The 23,284-nt window shown below is 37.4% G+C and overlaps 1 protein-coding gene and 1 pseudogene across 6 annotated transcripts in view; one reads left to right on the top strand and one right to left on the bottom strand.

The window, feature by feature from the left end:
- Positions 1 to 8,767: 8,767 nt before the first annotated feature.
- On the bottom strand, positions 8,768 to 9,734 carry LOC145160200 (ribulose bisphosphate carboxylase small subunit, chloroplastic-like; annotated as a pseudogene). The gene is made up of 3 exons (XR_013738064.1): positions 9,539 to 9,734; positions 9,313 to 9,447; positions 8,768 to 9,191 (listed from the first exon to the last, which is right to left on the bottom strand). The product of XR_013738064.1 is annotated as a ribulose bisphosphate carboxylase small subunit, chloroplastic-like (transcript).
- Positions 9,735 to 9,970: 236 nt separating this feature from the next.
- The window catches only part of LOC145160199 (uncharacterized), a 31,020-nt gene continuing 17,706 nt past the window's right edge, over positions 9,971 to 23,284 (top strand). For 3 of the 5 annotated variants that reach the window (XR_013738061.1, XR_013738062.1, XM_079079308.1), the window contains exon 1: positions 9,971 to 10,200. Coding sequence is in view for 1 of the 5 variants with exons in the window: in XM_079079308.1 (XP_078935434.1) it covers positions 10,055 to 10,200 (146 nt within the window). In the remaining 4 variants the exon portion in view is untranslated. Of the gene's footprint in view, positions 10,201 to 10,997; positions 11,788 to 11,884; positions 12,317 to 23,284 lie in introns of those variants that run through there. The other 2 variants (XR_013738063.1, XR_013738060.1) reach the window with 2 other exon arrangements.

The following is a 23,284-nucleotide window of genomic DNA, read 5'->3' as shown; positions in this document are numbered from 1 at the left end:
GGTCAATTTCAATGGCATTTAAGTACCGGGTGATGGACCAGCAATATCTCATCTTTTCTATGCAGATGATGCGTTGTTTGTTGGTGAATGGTCGAGGACAATTTTGAAAAACCTAGCACGCATTCTCAAATGTTTTAATGTTTCACCAGGTTTCAAGTGAATTTTCATAAATCCAAGGTTTTTGGTGTTGGGGCTTCTAACACCGAAACTGCACAGTGGGCACAAATTCTTGGATGCGAGGCTGTTGTACTTTCATTCACGTATCTTGGGGTTCTGGTTGGAGCCAACATGAACATGAGCAAAAACTAGAACCCAATCATTAAAAAGATTTGAAACAAACTCTCTCGTTGGAAAGCTAAAACCCTTTCATTTAGTGGAAGGCTTACCTTAATCAAAGTTGTTCTAGGAAATCTTCCTACCTATTACATGTCATTATTTAGAGCTCCCATCGGAGTCATTGAAAAACTGGAGAAGATAAAAATGGAAGTTCTTATGGGGGGGGGGGTGGGTCATGAAGAAAAAAATAAAATAAATTGGGTTCATTGGAGAAGGTTATAGCTCCTAAGGAACTTGGTAGTTTGGGAGTCGGATCAATTCGTACACAGAATGTTGCTCTCATTTTTAAATGGTGGTGGAGACTCAAATCTGAACCCTCCTCACTGTAGGCCAGAGTCATTGTAGGACTTCATAACCTGGGTAATAAACCTGTTGAGTACTTAGCAAAAAAAAGAGAAAAACTGGAGTTTGGAACAATATTGTTGGAGTTAAAAAGGATATTAACGTAATGGGACTTAGTTATAATGATATCTTCGTGCAAATTGTCAAATATGGGGATAACACTCAGTTTTTGCATGACTTATGGGCTGATGGTGATGTAAACATGAAAACAAAATACCCCAGATTATATGAACTTGAAAAAAAAGAAGTCATGTAAGCTTTCAGAGAAAAAATCAAAGGTGGGAACATATGGAATTGGAGATCTTGTCCAACTGTTGTTGGTTGCTCCTCTGAACTAAAATGTCTAGTCAACGACATGGATTCGATACGATTATAGCCTAGGGTCGATCAACTGTCATGTCTACTATCGGCGGATGGAAAATATAGGGTGGACCTCCTCCGAAAAAAGATTGATCGCGGCTCCACAGCAAATGTTCACCAATTTCAAATAAGTTGGTGTAAACTCATTCCAATTAAAGTAACTACATTCATATGGCGTGCTGTGATGGGGAAAATACTGTCAGCTGTAGCCCTCTCCCAACGTGGGGTTAATCTCGACACTTGTAGTTGTAGCTCATGTATTTATGGAATCGAATAAGCCAATCATATTCTGGTGGAATGTCCTTATGCGAAGTCAGTCACGAACTCCATACTTTTTTTTTGAAACTGGTGCGGAATAGATCAGATCAATTTCCATAATGTAGAAGAGATTACTTGTTTTGCAGCCAACTAGGGGAGATGCCCTAAAAAAAGGAACGGTTAACAGCCATTTGCTACGGGATGCTTTGGAGTATATGGAGAGCTAGAAATGATCAGATATTCCAAGCGAAATTCATCACTTTAAATGGTGTGGTGGACAATATTTGTGGGTAAAATGTAGAGGCAAAGGTGGTTTATGTAACTGGGAAGAGTGGCTCTCTTGTCCTTTTTCGTCTTAGTCTTAAATTTTCTTTGTATATGTAATATGTAACTGCTAAATTTTCCCCTATAGTTTCTTACTATTTGGGTGCGTTTTTATAATATTGGTCGTTTCCAAAAAAAAATCTAAGCGACGATATAACGTTGTTGTTGGGGTAAAAAAGATTCGCCAATGGTACGGTCTAGCAATTCTTACGGTAGGCGCCGTCTATTTTTGAAAGGGGTGCCTATAAATACTACATGCCATCCCTATTTCTTTTTCCTTTTTGATCTTCTTTAATTTTCAATGTAACAACAAAGGCTATAGAAAAACATTTTTAGTGCAGCTACAACCTTCTAACGATGAAGTCTAATGCTACGACATGTTGGAATCTATGGTGAAAATATCGATACATTCAACGACAAGATAATTCGTCGTAGTAGAGGTTGTTTTTTGTAGGGATGAGCAAGCCAGACCAATTCCTGAGCTGAAACGGTACTTTGAACCGAAATCATACAATACCCGAATCAAATGCATGCATTCGGTAAGGTACGTACTCGATCGGTTCCCTTTTCCGACCATTTTTGTTTCAGTACTATGGTTCCGATACGGCGGAACCCGAATAATTCCCAAAATTGCAAATCGAACCGAAAGCTTAAGAGTCATTAAGATTTTCTACATCTCCCAATCTAAATTTCAATCCATTGCTAAAATTTCAAGATGTAATTATACAAGTGAATATATTACACCGTATACAAAAAGAATAAACAATTATATATCTTTATGTTCTAATTATACTTCTGAGTATGTAATATTTGAATGGTCAAATATGTAACAAGGGTTAATGAATATTCTTTATATTTTAACATCAAAAGAAAACTGTCAATAAGAAGGGATAATAAAAAGCAATATATGGTGCAGCTTATAAAAAAAGTTACAAACTTTATTTGGATTTAATTATAAAGATAGGGATATGATGTGACATACACAACGGGACAATTTACTAAATATGATTTCCAAATGAGAAATTAAATATCCTCTTACTTTTGTTTCTACAAATCATCATACTCAATTAAAAGATGACATATGTCATTTTAGTATACTAAAATATCATTAAATGAGCATTAAATGTGACAAATATCATCATTTAATTGAGTAGAAAGATTTGTAGGAAGAAAAAGTAGAAAATATATTTAATTTCTCTTTCAAAATTGGTTCTAGAATCGATTTTTCCGGTCCGAAACTATAACTGAACCGTATCAATTATGTATAAGTATTATGTACTAGATTTACTCTCCAAAAATAATAATAATAAATAGCACATCCCTAGGTTTTTGATTTGTAATACTACATGAGAAATGGAGAAGATTGTTTTTTCTATGCTTCTGATGCCCCATCTCTAAATATTATTAAAAGAGAACCTTTAATTCACCAATGAAGCAATCAGGGCCTTGATTGTGTTTTAATCCTATATTTTCCATCATTAGATCAAACTGCTGACATCATCTTCCCCAAATAAAATACAAACACAATTACATTTAATTATAGAATCTGTAATAATGATAGAATCTTTAAATTATGTAATTATTTTATCAATTGAAACATATCATTCTATTTATATACATGATATCAGTTTCTCTAATTAATAATGTTTCTAATTTAACTCCCTTATTTATAGCTTTTGATTTTTAATCTAATCCCATTAAATCAGCAAAATTTAAGAGTCAAAATTAAAGTCAATATTATTCATAATTTATCTCCCAATATATCTCACATAAAATGAATCAATTTGAGAGTATTGTTTGAATTTTAAAACTGGTTAAATAAGAAAGTCAATTAATTTGAAGTTTTGAATTAATATAGCTGATATCTTTTTTTTTTCAAAATTAATAGCCGAAAATCTCCAAGATGATATCTTAGATCCCAATTTTTTTAGAAGATAATGATTTCTTTCTTCAAAAACACTCTATATATATACGATTACACTGAAGTGGTTATTCTTACGATTTTGGATTAAGTCCTATGATTTACAGTGTTCTTCTTGAGCAATCTTTTTCTCCAATTCTTTTTTTCCAAGCTCTTACTTTACTCTATTCTCCTTATTCTTCTTCAACTTCTTGCGTTTACTATGTTCTTATTATTTGTTATTACCGTGTTCTTCTTGAGAGGTCATAAAAAAAATTAATCAATATACTTTAAGCATATTAGTTTCATTCATTTAGTTACATAAACAAAATTACACTCTTTATATCGATTTTTTAATGTGTTGACCTATGTTTGTCAAGAGAAAGCCATAAAAGTCGTTTTAATGCATGATAACAAAGCTAGTGGAACGGATCAAAAGCAGGATAAAAAAGTTTTTTATTGTTACACTTCAACTTGCATGAACAAAGACGTATCTATTGTTCCAAGGTTTTCAGTAACACTTATATATATATTATTATAATCTTCGATTAAATTTTCAAAATTTATATTATTAAATTTGTTTATATCAATGGTTTTAGTTTCAAAATCACCATTATAGTACAAGACTTTACCGACGTGGTGTCACTTACGTTATTTGATCGTGACGCAAAGAAACTTCTGGAAAAAAAACACACAAGAGTTACTTTTAATGAGGTTTTCGGTATTAACTTCATTTACGTGAAACTAATTTTTACTTTTTGTCTGTATATTTTTATAATCGTTTATTTTTCCATTTTTAGGAGGGTAATATGAAGATTTATCCGTCTGCTTTGAAATTACTTTTGGATAAAAAGTTAACGTTCAAAATTCAAATTTCTCATTATAATTTGAAGAACAATGTTGATGGTTATGCAATCTCAAACTTCAATGTTGATAATAAAATCACTGTTAAATTGGAAAAAAAATTAACATCGAACATGTAACATTCTTTTACGAAACATACTACAAACATTACACTTATTAGATTCGTTTTTTATATTTTAGTTGATCAACTAACATATGTCTATGTACTACAAATATAGGCGCCATAATCCGATTCGTTTAACGTTTTATCGGCGAAATTCAGATGTCAATACACATTAAATTTAAAGGTTTTAAATATAATATAACTAAATCTAATATTTTAAATACTTTAAAATCTTATTAACTTTTAGATTGATATATGAATTTATTTTCTATATTTAGGATGCAGTTTCGTTTACGGGTGATAACGTCACACTGGCTTCGAATCTTGATAAAAATATTCTAACAAGTCCACTAACTAAGTGGACATCCTTTAAAAAGTGTCTAGACATGAAGAATTAAAACACAACTTGGAAGATGTTTACAATGTTGATAATATGGAAACAATGTCCTTAACCAAACGATCATTAACATCAATGACCGGTCGTACTTCTGGAGAAGGTAAGCCAAAACTGTTAATTCAAAAGAAAGACAAATAATATATGATTTTCATGATTTTATATGAGTAGTTGGGTGATTTGAGTACGGTTGATTTCATATTATGTTTACATACTATTTGGTTTTTGGGTTTGTTTTTTGATTACTTTGTTTCATACTATTCGTTTTTTGGGTTAGAATTTTGATCATTTAAATACATTTTGGGTTTTATGAAATATTGAATTATTCATCTATTTGCCTTTTGAGTTTAAACTCATATGAATTTAGAATTTTAATCATTTTTTACTCTATTATTCCGTTTGAATGTGAATTTGTCAGTATTGTTACAATGTTATTCATTACAACTTCAATATAAATATTAGCAAACTACAACTTTTTATGAAATTATAAACTTTTATAAATCTTTTAAGTGTTCTAAAACAATTATTTAAAATTCCTTGTGAATTTATTGAAAATTTTATTAGTAAACATTTACCATTGAAATATTATTTTTTTTAGATATTAATGATATCCACAATTTTACAGATTTAAATAATAAAACTCATTACAATGACGCTAGAGAGAGGAAAAGACTAAGACTTTTACATTTTTTGGAAAGAGAACTTCCCTAACGAGGGTTTTCGGGTCAGTTTTCACGCACCGACCAATCCCCCGCTGCGAACATGAGGCTATGTCTCATGACACAGAGTCACTGCAGGCGAACCTCCATAGCCACAGAGGCTGAGTAGTGCCAGGATTTAAACATGGGTCAATAGGTTATCCACCATATGTTCCACATGTCTTACTAAGTCACCGCAACCCAAGTGTAAGACATTTACATATACAAAATAGAAGATTGAATTCTATGTCTAAAAGAGAAACTTTATTTCATCATTTAAAGCAATAAATATTTTTTATTGTGTTTCACTTATACCAAATTGTTTACGTCATCTTGACCAATGTTTGGTCAAACACGTTGTCCATCAATGTTTCCGCTCAAACCTTCACCAATTTCGGTTATCCCTAAATTAAAATTAAAATCCTCCCCAAATTTAAAGCCATAACTTACGCACTAACCATCCTATATGTTTGCAAATCAACGTGATATATCTTTTTAATTATTCTATTTCTTTCTCAGTGTACATCGATGATACCAAAATTCATCAAGGGCAAAACAGTCACATTGTATTTAATTCTTATTAATATAGTAAATACTTCCAATTTTGAATATAATAATCGGTCTCATACATGTTAAATTACAATTGCTCGATTTCCAACTATCTAACTCAATAACTTTATGTAATTATTCTTATACTTACCTTTTTCTGTAACGTTATTGAAGCTTGAGGATGATGCAAAACTCCAAATCCCTTAGTAGTAATATCTTACATACTTAATAATTGATTATTTCGACAAAAATACTTTCCATTAACTTTGATAACAATTTTTTTGAATTAAGCATATTTTTATGATTATAAATTTGTTTTCTCTACTCACTTGTACTTATCATCCTGAAGATGAGAAAAGATTAACCATGTATATATTGAAAAGTGTCAAAAACATCTTATTGGTCATACCTTTCTCACATGATCTTCAAATGTTTTTTGTTTTTATTCGTTTTTGTGTATTTGACTTGTTTCTTCAAGAAACTCAGTTTTCTATTAATTTTTATAATAAATTTGTTGAATTAAGCATACTTTTATGATTATAAATTTGTCCATTTTCTATTATTAAATCAAGTGTAAATGAATTTGAACAATCGTTAAATTTCATATTCTATAAAGTAATTTATGCACTAATTAATCAAATAATAGTACATATCCAAGTGGTCGGGTATCTCCAAGACAATAAGCAAACATGTAAATTATATGCAATTTCACAATATTGTAATTTTTTTACTGGATTTAAATGAATAATTACTTCTTTCACTTGATTTAGATTCTTGATTACTCATATAAGGTTGTAATAAAATAAAATTCTGATCAACTGAAAAAATTGTTCAGCAAAACCTTAAATTTTTTTAAATTTCTTGGAAATTTGGTTATATGTCAAGTTAGGCTTCTTTTTGTGTTGTCATGTTTGTTGATTTAGCTATGTAGGGTTCATTTGAAGTTCCATTTCTCTACAAGAATGTTAATGTTCACATCCAAGTGGAAACAATCAAAACTGGTAAGCATTCTAAATGATTTTTTCACTTACATTAATCAAAACTGTTATTTTAAGTGGTGCCTTCTCATGGATGCCACATCGATTGTTACTATATAGACCTTCTAGCGGTCTATAGAAGAATCCTAGCGGCCTTATGAAGAATTTTGCTACGTTTTCAATGAAGTATCACTCTGTTAACATTCTTCTCTATAGTTCTTTCTTTTATTTTCGATATAGATGTGTGTCACAACAATAAGGCAGAAAGAGGTGTGACTGACCATTAAAGCTGAAAAGGTAACATATAGTTTAAGAATAATATATAAAGTGTAAATTGTAGATTTATAATATTTATTTCAACGAAAAATATGTTCTTTGATTGTTAGGTTACATATCTGTTTATATATATATATATATATATATATATATATATATATATATATATATATATATATATATATATATATATATGGATTTTGACAAGTTTGATCTAAATTTGATAATTGAAGCATGTAGGAAAGATATGTGCTAACGATTTTGAATTTGTGTTGCCCTACAGAAACCAACTGTAGCCTCACAAACCATTCCCTCATATCTTAGTAGGTCTTAACATTTTCCAAAATTCAGCTACAAGAAGTCATGGATGCACTTCTTGAATCAATCCTTTAAACCGAATTTCATTTGTGATTTGGATGTAGTGACCAAAATGCAAGATTTGTGAAAGTTCATTATTATTAATTAGTGTTAACCTTTAGCAAATTATGAAACTAATATTATATTTTTGTTAATAACATTTTTTTGAAATAATTTATTTGATCGGAAGATATGTATATGTGATTGGGTGTAGCCTGAAAAATCATATTTTAATTTTTATAAGGAAAAAATACTTTGAAATCGACCAAGTTACAATGTCTGAATTTGATGTTTATGGTTATGACAACTCACTTTATTTGTAATTTTTATCGAATTTCTTTATAGAATTTAATTTTGCTGGTACATGTAACAACTTATTATTGTTTTTCGTTTTACATGACCAATATGAAAAGAGCCATATGAGCCTCCATGAGAATTGGTACACCGAACACAGTCAATTCATAAAGCTACTACACAATATGTTTTAATCAAGAAGTCGTATTATGTTGTAATAAAACAAATATCACATAGATCATTTATGTTAAAAATTATTGTATTAAAAAACCATATTGCTCTAATATAAATATTAAATATTCTTATCTAATAAGTTTGGTTCAAAAACTCTAAAAATGAATCTAACTAATATTTTTTTTTATTAAAATTCAACCTAAGACAAAGCCACCTATTAATTTGATATGTATTTAATTATTGTCTGCGTTTAACGCGGATCATAATCTAGTTTTTATAATTAAAGACGATTCCTTTAATGGGAAAAGTGCGTTAATCTACCAAATATCCGGTTAAAAGGGTAGGTAAAAAACTTTTCACCTTCCAAAATTAGAAAATTTTGTTAATCAAGGGTTTGATTTTGAATATAATTTGTACGACCGTATATAGATTTTATGGATTTGTTTTGTAAGAACATGATTACGTGTCTTTAGCACCACAAATTAAGGGGTCTACCCGTCTATAGTGATACACTCAATTTATGTGATGAATATTAACTATAAAGAAATATTGAAGCCTGAGTTAGAAAATTTCCGTTTACGTGTTCATATAACAACAAAACAACCATGAATTTAAGTTTGAACAATTGGACTTGAAAAGCCTCACATCGAACAATTTTGATGCCAATTCCACATTGTTTAACTCAACCACAGAGCCTATGGTCTTGAAGAGACTGATCAATCTTGGTGCACCCTAGGGTTGGTTTTGGTGCTTAGAGAACACCTGGGGGCTTGGAGACAATGAAACTGATACACTGCACTTGACGAACGTTGTCGAATCCGATAACACGGATGAAGGCGTTGGGGTACTCCTTCTTGCACTCTTCAACCTCCTTCATGACCTGAGCTGAGTCAGTGCACCCGAACATAGGCAACTTCCACATTGTCCAGTAGCGTCCATCATAGTATCCGGGGGAATGGTGGTGCTCACGGTAAACAAATCCATGCTATTATATATACACACCACAAATATAAATATTTACTCACTTTACAATTAATTATGTTTTGTTTATATTAATCAATTAATTAGTTAATAAAATTAATAAAAGGCTATTAAAAGAAATAGACCTCCAACTCGAATTCCAAGCAAGGAACCCACTTGTTGCGGAGAAGGTAGTCGATTTCCTTAGACAATGCGGCGTCGGACAATGGTGGTAGGTATGAAAGGGTCTCGTACTTCTTTAACCCTATTGGTGGCCAAACCTGTATCACATAAAATTTGGTAAACTAACTCACATTCTGATTCTGATACTAATTAGAATACTTAATTATGGTTTATCCACCATATATATACCTTCATGCATTGCACTCTTCCGCCATTGCTGGGGAGGGAGGAAAAGTCGTTGTTAGCCTTCTTGGTGACTGGGAAAGCGACGTTAGACTTGAGACCAGTGAATGGAGCAGCCAAGCTAGCTTGGGTGCATGGCGGTGGTCCGGCTGACATTGGCGACAATGGAGGAGGAGATGGACGCCATTTAAGTAATTTGCTGTTCTTCTCTTGGTAGTGGTTAGGAATGGACTTTTAGAATCCAATGAGTGATTTTAGTCGCCATTGGTGTATAGGTATATATAGTACTGATTGCCATCTAACGGACAAAAACACACATATATATATATATATATATATATATATATATATATATATATATATATATATATATATATATATATATATATATATATATATATATATATGTTGATTCTAACGTATGGTGTGGCTGATGACATTACATGCATAATGTCCACAAAGATTTTAAAAGGATGTAATGCCTTATCATTGAGTAATTAACCATTTAGTAACGTATGGTGCATGTGGCTGATCATATCCACCATCTGTCAAGCTCTTCCTCTCCCTCTATCGTGTATCTTTCACTCTCTCATCCTCTCTTTCACATGTTATCACCTCTGCGGCCCTCTCTCCAGCTTCTCCCCGCTCCAACAAAAGAGCTATATAAGGTAATCATTTTGTTTTTTATAACAATTTATTTGAGTTTTTAGCCAAATTACATGTTTTGAATTTTATTTTGAAAAATAAATCATAATTTGACACCTAAATAGAATGCTTTTTGTAATTTAATTAAGAAGCGGCACGCATAAACAATCGTAGATTGCTTGTTTGGTGTTCATGTATATATGTTATTATGTGAGTTGCCAATTTGAAACTTATGTGGAATATGCATGTACTTGTGTCTTGCTAGAAATGAACACTTTATACACATTCCAGCTTGTTTCTTTGTAATATTAGTCTATTGCTAGTTCCGTGGATATTATTAATCATTGTTTAGTTCTGGCCTCCTTGGGGTGCATCTTTAAGGTATTTAAAATTTTATATAAACATGTTTGTGGATTTTTAGTGTATGTTTTGTTTTTTTAGGAACATTGCTTATTTTGTTAAAAGATAAAGTATATTGCATATATTGATAAACATGTAAAGTGCAATGGATGAAAGTTACAGTATGGTAATTAATTAATAGCTTATAAGAAAAAATAACATTTTGATTAATTTAAGAAGTTTACCTAATCTATTTTGTATAAAACATTAATGTAAGTCCATTACTATTATAGATAAAACTTTGAAGTATATGTTAAGAAAAAATATAAGTGTGCTACTTTTATGGTATTACAAATTTTATATCTACTTGTATTTTTTAACATTTATATATGACGATTGATAAGAGTTAAACTAGTTTAAAATTGAAACTCGGAAGAGTTATGGAATGGTCTGAAAAAATTGATTGGGATTGTGAATGTAGGGACGAATTTAGCGTGTTCCCGGGGTAGCCTATGCAACCCTTAAAATTTTGCAGAACAATGTAACTTTTTTGGGATATTTTTCTTTGTAATGTACTTTTTTTTGGCGTGCAACTCCTAAAATCATGTATGCAACCCCTGGAATTTTTTTCTGCGTCCGCCCCTACGAATGAGCATTTTGACGACAGGTCGTTTCGTGTATCCTTTGTGCAAAAATGAGTTTGAATTCATTGCTGAAATAAAATATGCCTCATGAAAGGATGGTTGCAATTTTAATGCATAAACATAGCATGTAGGATATTCATCTCCATCTTCATTGGATGAGGGTGGAATCTTCATAAATATGCTTCATGAACATCATAGTTGTTGTCGTGGAGTTTCATAAATCCTAAGAGTTCCTTCGATTTATACCATTGATTTATCTTGATACTACATCCAAAAGTTGAATGAAGGAATCGTTACTAGGCTTGTTATAGTATTACTATGTACTATTTCATTGTAATAGTTTTGTAATATAATGGCGAGCACCAATCCTACATTCCAATGGCCATCAAGGCCATCGCCGCTTACATACGACCTTGATGCGCATAAGACTAGCTTGAATCGACCACCATCATCACAACAATATGATGAGAATGACAATCAGGAATATTCAGATGACAGACAATTAGATTTTACTATCAAACTTTGAATGATACGTATTTAACTTTGAGAGACTTTATATTAAACTTTAAATGGTTTGTAATAGTATGTAGGCATTAGACATTGAATGCTAGTATATTTTTGTGAAAATTTTGAGTTGTTTTATTATTTTTATGGAATAATAAAAAATAAAAAATAAACATCAAAAGTGGGCCATACCTAAACCGACGATATGACGTTGTTGTAGGGGGACAAAAAGATTTGCCAATGATACGGTCTAGCAACTCTTACAGTAGGCCCCGTCTATATTTGAAAGGGGTACCTATAGACATGACATGTATAATGTCCCCAAAAATATAGGTAAAAATTTTGTTTTTGAATTCATTCAAAACATACGTTACTCATATCAACTTAGTCAAAAGTGTATCATATCAACATATTATCAGAGTGTAAATTCCCAAAATCTCAAAATGCGGAAACCGTAGGGTGATGCGGTGCGATCAGGCCGGACCCTTCCCCTTCGAACTGAAAGTACCTTAAACATAAACTAAAAACTGTAAGCACAAAGCTTAGTGAGTTCCCCCAAAATACCCCATACCATACAAACATATAACCAAACATATTTGGGTGCTTGCAATCCCCTTCAGTCTATTTCAACCGAATACTGTCAAACATATATGGGTGCTTGCAATCCCCTTCGGTCTATTTTAACCGGATACCTGGTCTATTTCACCCCTTACCACTACCTTATAATATCATAACAAAAAATCACAGAGTCATTAAGCAAACACAAGCATAACAAACAGTTGTCATGAAGTCAACCATCGTACTACTACATGAACTAGTGGGCCGACATTGGTGCATTCGACCCACAAATACAGTGAAGGAAACTCACCTCATATTGAAGGTCGCATTCAATGAATGACTCGTGAAATCATCTCCCTAAGGAACAAGTATAAAACCCTAATTAGAAATTAGGACAATATTCTAACCAGAGGATCCAACCCTAATTCTCGTCTTAAAAGAAGAAAGGGTTGCTTAAATCTTGCCTCATTGGGCCTGCGCCACTAAGGCCCAAATCCAACAAGTCCAAAAAGGCATTCCAAACCCAACAACAAGGCCCTTAAGGCCTAATATGGCCTAATAGCGCCCAAAGTGGCCTAAAGCCCAAAAATGTCTTGCTACAACAGGTGGGCCTAAGGCCCAATCCTAAACAAGTCAAAAGCCCGACAAGAGTCGAGCACAAAAATCTCCTCAGTCTGCAGACTGCGTACGCGGCGTACACGGCTCGTACGCCCGCCGTACGCTGATGATCTGGAATCGGGGCACTGGCAGTGTACTCTAGAGTATGCCAGACGTACTAGTCAGTCAGCCCATAATTGCTCCAATATCTTAATTATTTAAGCTTTAACGTCCAAAACTTAGATCCAAACTCATAAAAGTGTCTTAAGCCATAAAGTTGCAAACTTTATGCTCTTGCATGCCTTATTGGGACTCAAACCATGAATTAAGCCCTCTATCTCTCTTAGATGATCACCAACTCATGCATGGTCGAGTCTAAACCATCAAGATACGATTTTTGTGATTTCAAGCACCCCTAAGAGTCCAAAAGGACAGCTCAAATGGTCTGGAGTAGCCCATACTCCAAAATTCCAAGTTATGAGACGAATAGATGCTAAAATCTTCCCTAAACCTAGATCCAAACTTAGAATTAGCAAGTTTTAGACTTTATACCTTCAATAGGCTAGAAATGATGCACAAACTCTGGATCTACAAGCTCCTTCTTCTCCTTTGCTTCTCCTCAAGCTTCCTTCTTCTTCAAAACCACAAAAGAACACCCACACACTCTATGTAAGCTCAAAATGCACTTAAGATGGCTAGGGTTTCGAGATTAACACTAAAAGGCAATGGAGGCTAAAAGGGTGATGCACTTGAAGGAAATAAGGACCTTAAATAGGGTGCAAACCCTAAAATATTAGGGTTTTCCCCTGGCTTAAGTACGCCTAGCGTACGTCGGGATCACTCCGATAACGCGCATGCATGGAGTATGTCGTGCGTACCTAGTGTACACCCAGCATACTCACGATCCCTTCACCAATTTTAACTTGAATTAAATTGAATAAAAGATTAATTTCATACCTGGCAACTCGGGTGCTAGAATTCTCCCCCACTTAAATCAGACTTCGTCCTCGTAGTCCGATGTCGGAAATAACTCTAAGTAATGCTCCCTTATCTCGTTCTCCGGCTCCCGCGTCCATTTTGAACCCTTTCGGTGCTGCCACTGCACCTTCATTAAGTCAACAATCTTGTTCCTCAGGGTTTTCGTCTTCATCTTGAGGATCGCTAGCGGTCTTTCAATCTAGTTGAGGCGGTCGTCCACCTGAATATCCTCTAATAGAACCACTTTGGAATCATCAACCAAACACTTCTGCAGCTGGGAGACGTGAACGTACTGTGAATCTGACTGAGTTCCTCCGGAAGATCCAACCGATACGCTACCCTGCCCATCCGGGCTACAACCCTAAAAGGACCGATATACTTGGGGCCTAGCTTGCCCCGCTTCCTAAACCGGATGTCACCCTTCCAAGGTGACACCTTCAGGAGAACCATATCCCCAACCTGAAACTCTAGGTATGATCGGTGCTTATCGACATAGCTCTTCTGCCGACTCTGAGCTGTCTGAAGTCTACTCTGAACCTGCTGAATCAACTCGGTAGTCTTGAGTACCACTTCGGTACTCCCTATGACTCGATGGCTGACCTCACCCCAACATATCGGGGTCCTGCATTTCCTCCGGTAGAGCATCTCAAAAGGAGGTTGATCGATGTTGGCGTGATAACTATTGTTTTATGAAAATTCTGCTTACAGAAGATACGTATCCCAGCTACCGCCGAAATCCAAAACACATGCCCATAGCATATCCTCCAATGTCTGGATGGTCTGCTCGCTCTGACCATCCATCTGCGGGTGAAAGAACGTGCTGAAATGTAGACGAGTACCCACTCCTCGTAAAACCTCTTCCAAAACCTGGAAGTAAACCTGACATACCTGTCTGAAACCACCGAAACCGGCACCCCATGCCGTACCACGACCTCCCTGATATAAATGGCAGCCAACTTTTCTTTAGAGATACTCTCCTGAATCGGAATAAAGTGTGCGCTCTTAGTCAATCGATCCATGATGACCCAAATCGAATCCACTCTGTGCGTTGTTCGAGGAAACTTTGTAATGAAATCCATTGTAATTTCTTCCCATTTCCAAACGGGAATGTCTAACGGCTGCATCATTCCGTGAGGCTGCTGATGCTCGGCCTTGACTTTCCTGCAAGTCAAGCACCTCTCCACATACCAAGCTACGGCCCGTTTCATACAGGGTCACCAATAATTAGGACGGAGATCTCTATACATATTCGTCGCCTCGGGATGAATAAAGAATCTCGATTTGTGTGCCTCCTCCATCAGCACCTGACGCACACCTCCCCGATAAGGAACCCACACTCTCCGATGGAGAGTCAATAAACCATGTCTATCATAATCGAAGAAAGCCACCTGACCTAATATGCGTTCACTCTTCCGATGCTCTTATTTCATAGCCTCGACTTGGGCCTCTAGAATCTACTCCACGAGTGGAGTAATCACTGTCATCCTCATACAGAAATCCCTGATCGGAGCCACGACCGCCTTGCGGCTGAGATCATCGGCTACCACATTGGCCTTCCCTGGATGGTAAAGGATCTCACAATCCTAATCCTTCACCACATCGAACCACCGTCGTTGCCTCATATTCAGATTCGGCTGATCCATCTAGTGGTTTAGGCTCTTGTGATCCGTGTAAATAGTACAGTTGACCCCATAGAGATAATGTCGCTAAATCTTGAGGGCGAAAAACACATCCCCCAGCTCCAAATCATGTGTCAGATAATTCCCCTCATGAGGCTTCATCTGCCTCAAAGGGTAAGCAATAACGCTACCCCTCCCCATCAAAAATGTGCCCAAACCCATGATCGACGCATCACAATAAACCACGAAATCCTCAACGCCCTCTGGCAGGGTCATAATTGGTGCCTCGCACAATCTCTGTCTCAGGGTCTCAAACGTTGCCTGCTGCTAAGGCCCCCAGCGAAAAAAGGTAGTCTTCTTCGTCAGTCGAGTAAGAGGAACCACTATCTTGGAGAAATCCTTAATGAATCTCCGGTAATAACCTGCCAACCCAAGGAAACTCCGAATTGGAGACCTCGGAACCTCCCACCTCATCACGGCCTCAAACTTGGCCGGATCGACCAGAATACCATTCTAGTTGACAAGGTTCCCCAGAAACTACACCTCGCGCAACCAGAACTCACACTTGGAGAACTTCACATATAGTCTCTCCCTCCTCAGGGTCTCCAATACCTCCCTCAAGTGCTCCTCATGCAGCTCCTAGGTCTTGGAATAGACCATGATGTCTTCGATGAATACAATCACATACCCATCCAACATTGGTCGGCACACGCGATTCATGAGATCCATGAATGCGACTGGAGCATTGGTGAGCCCAAATGGCATCACCACGAACTCGTAATGACCACAACGAGTCCGTAAGGCCGTCTTCTGCATATTGTCTCTCTGACCCTCATCTGATGATAACCCAAACGAAGATCGATCTTGGAAAACCAAGATGCACCCTTGAGCTGGTCAAACAAATCATCAATCCTCGGGAGTGGATAACGGTTCTTCACCATTAGCTTATTCAGCTCCCAGTAGTCAATACACATACGATGCGACCTATCCTTCTTCTTCACAAATAGGATCAGCGCTCCCCAAGGCGAACTACTCGGTCGAATGAACCCCTTGTCTAACAACTCCTGCAACTGTGTAGACAACTCCTGCATCTCTGGTGGAGCTAATCAATATGGTGCTTTAGCTATCGGAGCCGCACCAGGGACCAAGTCAATCCGGAACTCCACCTGCCTCTCCGGAGGCACTGCAGTAAACTACTCCGGAAACACATCCAGGTACTCCCATATAATCGGTACACCAGCTACAGTCGCCTTACCCTTCTCCCGGGTATCCATAGCATAGAAGACATAACCGGAACAACCCTGATGAAGATAATGTCTCGCCCTAGCGGTTGAGCATAGGACCGGCCCGCGCTGAGCGCCCTCTCCATGGACCACCAACTCTCCCCCACTTGGGGTCCGAACACACACCATGTGATGCTCACAATCAATCACCGCCCCATTAGGGCTAAGCCAATCCATCCCCATTATAACCTTGTTCCCGTGCAAAAGAATAAGAACCAAATCGATTTGATATTGCTCGCTGAACATCTCCAGTACACAATCCCGATGAACCCTCGATACCCGGACCAAATCGATCATCCGCAATCTCAACCTCTAATGCATGATCCAACTTTCTCGGAGCTCCAACAAACCTCTTTCTGAGCGCAAGAGACACGAAAGATCGAATACCCACGAATCAAACAATATCAAAGCAAATATACTGTTCACAAGGAACGATCCTAAAACAAAACACACAAATATAAGCAGAGAAATCAACATAAATAAAGAGTTAAGGAGAAGAGACATACCCATCACCACATCAGTTGCAGCACATGCCTCCTCGACATTTAGCTAAAAAGCCCTGTTCCTAATAACATGTGCATCCGCCTTGCCCTGGCGACCATCAGTAATCAGTAGGGTCACTGGAACAGGTGCTACCACTGGTCCTCCTGATGCTAAACTCGGGCAGTTGGCCTTCTTGTGGCCCCTCTGATTGCAATGGAAGCAAATCAGATCTGATGTCTGGGTGGTGATGATAACAACAATGCAATCCTTGCTAAAGTGCCCCGCCTTGCCGCACTTGTAGCAGCCTGTACCACCTGATCTACAAAACCCATCATGTGACCAGCCGCATTTTCCATAGCGGCTCCAACTCTCCTGGCCCTTCGACCTAGTGTCGAAACCCTTGGGTTTCTTCGCTGAAACCCCAACCGTCTACCCATGCTCCGCCTTCCTCTTACCTATATTCTCCAAATCAATCTCTCGTTCCTGCACCCTGGATATCATGTCATCCAAGGCCGGGTAGGCAGAAAAACTAACAAACTCCCTGATGTCAGATCTCAACATATCATGGTATCGGTTCTTCTTCATCTCCTTATCGGCCTCATACGGGGGTACCAACAAATCCCTCTCTCTGAACTTGGTAATGATCTCCACCAAAGTCTTAATCATCTGCCTCATGTCAAGAAACTCCCTAGCTAACTGTTGCACCTTAACAGCTAGTGCAAACTCTGCTCGAAACTGGGTCATAAAATTTGGCCAGGTCATGGCCTCAATGGCTCGGGATCCCACAACATAGCCGACCTCCTCCCACCAATCTCGGTCTCACTCCCTCAAACATAATGCATCGAACCTCACCTTCGACCCTTCGAGGCAGAAGCTCGTCATCTGAGCACACTCAAGTGCTACCACTGGTCCTCCTGATGCTAAACTCGGGCAGTTGGCTTTCTTGTGGCCCCTCTGATTGCAATGGAAGCAAATCAGATTCGATGTCTGGGTGGTGGTGATAACAGCAGTGCAATCCTTGCTAAAGTGCCCCGTCTTGCCGCACTTGTAGCGGTCTGTACCACCTGATCTGCAAACCCCATCATGTGACCAGCTGCATTTGCCACAGCGGCTCCAACTCTGCTAGACCTTCGACCTAGTGTCAAAACCCTTGGGTTTCTTCGCTGAAACCCCAACCGTCTACCCATGCTCCGCCTTCCTCTTCCCTATATGGTCTAAATCAATCTCTCGTTCCTGCACCCTGGATATCATGTCATCCAAGGTCGGGTGGGCAGAAAAACTAACAAACTCTCTGATGTCAGATCTCAGTATACCATAGTATTGGTTCTTCCTCATCTCCACATCGGCCTCATACGGGGGTACTAACAAATCCCTCTCTCTAAACTTGGCAATGATCTCTGCCACAGTCTCAGTCATCTGGCTCATGTCAAGAAACTCCCTAGCTAACTATTGCACCTCAACAGCTGGTGCAAACTCTGCTAGAAACCAGGTCACAAAATATGGCCAGGTCATGGCCTCAATGGCTCGGGCTCCCAAAGCATAGCGACCTCCTCCTACCAATCTCGGTCTCCCTCCTCAAACATAATGCAACGAACCTCACCTTCGACCCTTCGAGGCAGAAGCTCGTCATCTGAGCACACTCAATGTCAGCTATCCAATTCCTGACTGCGATGGGGTCCTTCACCCCAAAGAAATTTGGTGTCACACATCCCCTAAAATTCTTGAAGGAGAGAGTGTGGGCCCCAGACTGGCTAGCGGCCAGATTGGCCCTGAAGATCCGAAAGCGATCCTCCATTAGCTCAATGATACCCTCCTTGATTGACCCTGATATCGTCGGGGTCGCATCAACGATGCCTCTAGTAACCTGAGATGCAATAAACTCGCGTAGCCTCTCATCAATCGGTTCGGTGCTCGTACCCGAACCAGATCCAGAACCCCCTACTCCATGACGTATCACCATCATACTAAAATATAACCACATAAACAATTAGCAAACACGCGAGAAGGTTTTCACTCTCGAGTTCCCTAGACTCATCGTGGTCTTCCTGGTCTCGGGTATAAATCCTGTGCTTTCAGTAGTACGGGCCCAATACTACCATTCATACCTATTTATACCCTCCTAAAGGACTACCCCGACTCCTCCAAGTCGATCTTCCCAACTAGCAGATTCCTCATACTATAAGGCGTCCTACATACCAATGCATCTCTCAGGGATTTCCTAGGACTCCCTTCCTCACCCTTATCTACTATCAGCTGCAGAAGGAACTTCCACTAACATCACCTAACTACCACATGAAGACGATTACATACTACCAGTACTAGATAACTCTTCGAATAACAGGTCCCACACTACAACAGTTGGACTCAAACAAGAGCTGTGCAATAGAGTTAAACCTATCCTTCTAAAATTATCCAATCACAATAATATGTAACCACTAGTTAGTTGGTTTCAATAGAATTTCCTAAAGCACAACATTCATCCACTAGTTAGTTGGTTTCCACAGAATTTCCTAAAGTACAAAGCATGCAGCATTCGAGCATCAGGCAATTCAAATCAAAACATTACATATACATCTCATCCTATCAAATAACTGATCTGATACTAGCATGCGAATCTATAAGCTCATACAAATTGGCACATAAAGCCATCTCTCCTAGCATTCTATCATGCAATCCTGAGCAGATCCTTAGCCGCTAATCTAGCATACAATTCTCATATCATAGCATAAAACATATAATATGTATGGGTATTTTGGGAAGACTTACGTGAGCTCAGTTGATTGCACGCATCACATCCCTTCTTCTTTTATTAAAATCTTTTGATTAAAATGTTTCTTTTTATAAAAAATCTAACCAACCCTCGATTTAAGTCCAGACGCACCCAAGAGTATGCCTGAATCCCTCAAACCAAGGGTCTGATACCAACTTGTAACATCCCCAAAAATATAGATAAATATTTTGTTTTTAAATTCATTCAAAACATATGTTACTCATATAACCTTAGTCAAAAGTGTATCATAGCAAAATATTATCACAATACAAATTCCCAACATCTCAATATATGGAAACCATAGGGTTATACGATGCGATCTGGTCGGGCCCTTTCCCTTCAAACTGGAAGTACATGAAACATAAATTGAAAACTGGAAGCACAAATCTTGGTGAGTTCCCCCAAAATATCTCATACCATACAAACATACAGCCAAGCATATATGGGTTCTTGCAGTCCCCTTCGGTCTATTTCAAACATATATAGTCAAGCTATATCGGTGCTTACAACCCCCTTCGGTCTATTTCAACCGGATATAGTCAACCATATATGGTCGCTTGCAACCCCCTTCAGTCTATTTCAACCGGATATTGTCAATCATATATGGGTGCTTGCAATCTCCTTCAGTTTATTTCAACCAGATACTGGGTCTATTTCACCCCTAGCACCACCATATAATATCATAACAAAGAATCACAGAGTCATCAAGCAAACACAGGCATAACTGACAGTTGTCATGAAGTCAACCATCATACTACTACATGAACTAGTGGGCCGACATTGGTGCCTTCGACCCACAGATACAGTGAAGGAAACTCACCTCATATTGAAGGTATAAAATCGCATTCAATGAATGACTCGTGAAATCATCTCCCTAAGGAACAAGTATAAAACCCTAATTAGAAATTACGACAATATTCTAACCAGAGGATCCAACCCTAATTCTCGTCTTAAAAGAAGAAAGGGTTGCTTAAATCTTGCCTCATTGGGCCTGCGCCACTAAGGCCCAAATCCAACAAGTCCAAAAAGGCATTCCAAACCCAACAACAAGGCCCTTAAGGCCTAATATGGCCTAATAGCGCCCAAAGTGGCCTAAAGCCCAAAAATGCCTTGCTACAACATGTGGACCTGAGGCCCAATCCTAAACAAGTCAAAAGACCAACAAGACTCAAGCCTGAAAATCTCCTAAGTCCACAGACTGCGTTCACACGGCGTACACGGATCGTACGCCCGACATACGCTGATGATCCGGAATCGGGCCAGTGGCCCAATACGCGCAGTATACTCTAGAGTACCCCCGACGTACTGTTCAGTTAGCCCATAATTTCTCCAATTTCTTAATCCATTAAGATTTAACGCCCGAAACTAAGATCCAAGCTCATAAAAGTGTCTTAAGCCATAATGTTGCAAACTTTATGCTCTTGCATGTCTCATTAGGACTCAAACGATGAATTAAGCCCTCTATCTCTCTTAGATGATCACTAACTCATGCATGGTTGAGTCTTAACCTTCAAGATATAATTTTTATGAATTCATGCACCCCTAAGAGTCCAAAATAACAGCTCAAATGGTCTGGAGTATCCCATACTCCAAAAGACCAAGTAATGAGAGCAAAAGATGCTAAAATATTCTCTAAAACTAGATCCAAACTTAGAATGAGCAAGTTACAGACTTTATACCTTCAATTGGCTAAAAATGATGCACAAACTCTAGATCTACAAGCTCGTTCTTCTCCTTTGCTTCTCCTCAAGCTTCCTTCTTCTTCAAAACCACAAAAGAACACCCAAAAACTCTATATAAGCTCAAAATTCACTCAACATGGCTAGGGTTTCGATATTAGCACTAAAAGGCAATGGAGGTTGAAAGTGTGATACACTTGAAGGACTTAAGGACCTTAAATAGGGTGCAAACCCTAAAAAATTAGGGTTTGCCCTTGGCTTGAGTACACCCAGTGTATGCATGGGTACGCCAACATTGCCCCGATAACGCACATGCATGGAGTACGTCGTGTGTACCTAGTGTACGCCCAACATACTCACGATCCCTTCACCACTTTTAACTTGAATTAAATTGAATAACAGATTGATTTCATACATGGTGACTCGGGTGCTTTAACATGTCATCCATATTTCTTTTCCCTTTTTGATCTTCTTTAATTTTCAATGTAACAAAAAAGGCTATAGAAAAACATTTTTAGCACAGCTACAACCTTCTAACGATGAAGTCCAACCTTCAAATGATGAAGTCAAATGCTACGACATGTTGGAATCTGTAGTGAAAATATCAATACATTCAACGACGAGATAAGTCGTCGTAGTAGAGATTATTTTTTGTAGGGATGAGCAAGCCAGCCTGAAACGGTACTCTGAACCAAAACCGTACCATACCCGAACTAAATACATGCATTTGGTAAGGTACTCGGTTCCACTTTTCCGACCATTTTGGTTTCATTACTATGTTTCAAGTACGACAATATCCGAATATTTCCCAAAATCCCAAATCAAACCAAAAGCTTAGGAGTCATTAAGATTTTCTACATCTCCCAATCCAAATTTCATTCCATTGCTAAAAGAGTAAATTATACGAATGGTCCCTGTGGTTTGGGGTAATTTGCGTGTTTGGTCCCTAACTTATTTTTTTAACTCGGACCGTCCCTATCATTTGGTTTTAGTGTGCGCTTGGTCCCTGGCAGACCTAAAAAGACAATATTACCCTTATTAGTTTTTATAATTTATTTGTTGTTTGTTTAATAACTAATAATTTTAAATAAATTATATGAGCCCCGCCCTCTCCTTCAACGAGAAATCACATGCTTTTACTTTTCTCCCATTATTTCCATCTTAAATCCAAATCACTAATTCACCAATATACACCATGACTTCCATATCAATATTTCTTTCACAACTTTCAACCCAAACAATCATCATGGCCGCTATTATCCTACATCAAACCTATATCGAACAATTTATCAAGAAATTACAAAAATTGCACAGACCTCCATTGCTAAAGAACAATTATGAACGACCGTGAAGAAAACACATAAACATATTCAAATGCATCCAACCCCACCACCAGTGATTCTGACATCCTCTGCTTCTTCAGTAAATGCCTCTATCTTCTCAAAACCACTCACTCGCAAACTCCTATCTATCAAATATCCACTTTTCTAAAACCCCAAAATTGCTAAATTCATATAGAAAGAACGAAAACAAGTGACCAATCATATGAATCGCCATGTCTGATTTCAACATTCATGTAACATAAATCATAAGCTTCAGATGAATCAAATTACCAAGGAAGGTATGGTTTATGTTTCTGGAAAGATCGCAGTC

Source organism: Lactuca virosa, chromosome 2 (assembly GCF_052849685.1).
Source record: "Lactuca virosa cultivar CGN04683 chromosome 2, Lactuca_virosa_CGN04683_v6, whole genome shotgun sequence".
In the NCBI taxonomy this organism is placed as follows: domain Eukaryota; kingdom Viridiplantae; phylum Streptophyta; class Magnoliopsida; order Asterales; family Asteraceae; genus Lactuca; species Lactuca virosa.
The sequence above is the reverse complement of the archived record's forward strand: the minus strand, read 5'-3'. Positions and strand labels throughout refer to the sequence as shown.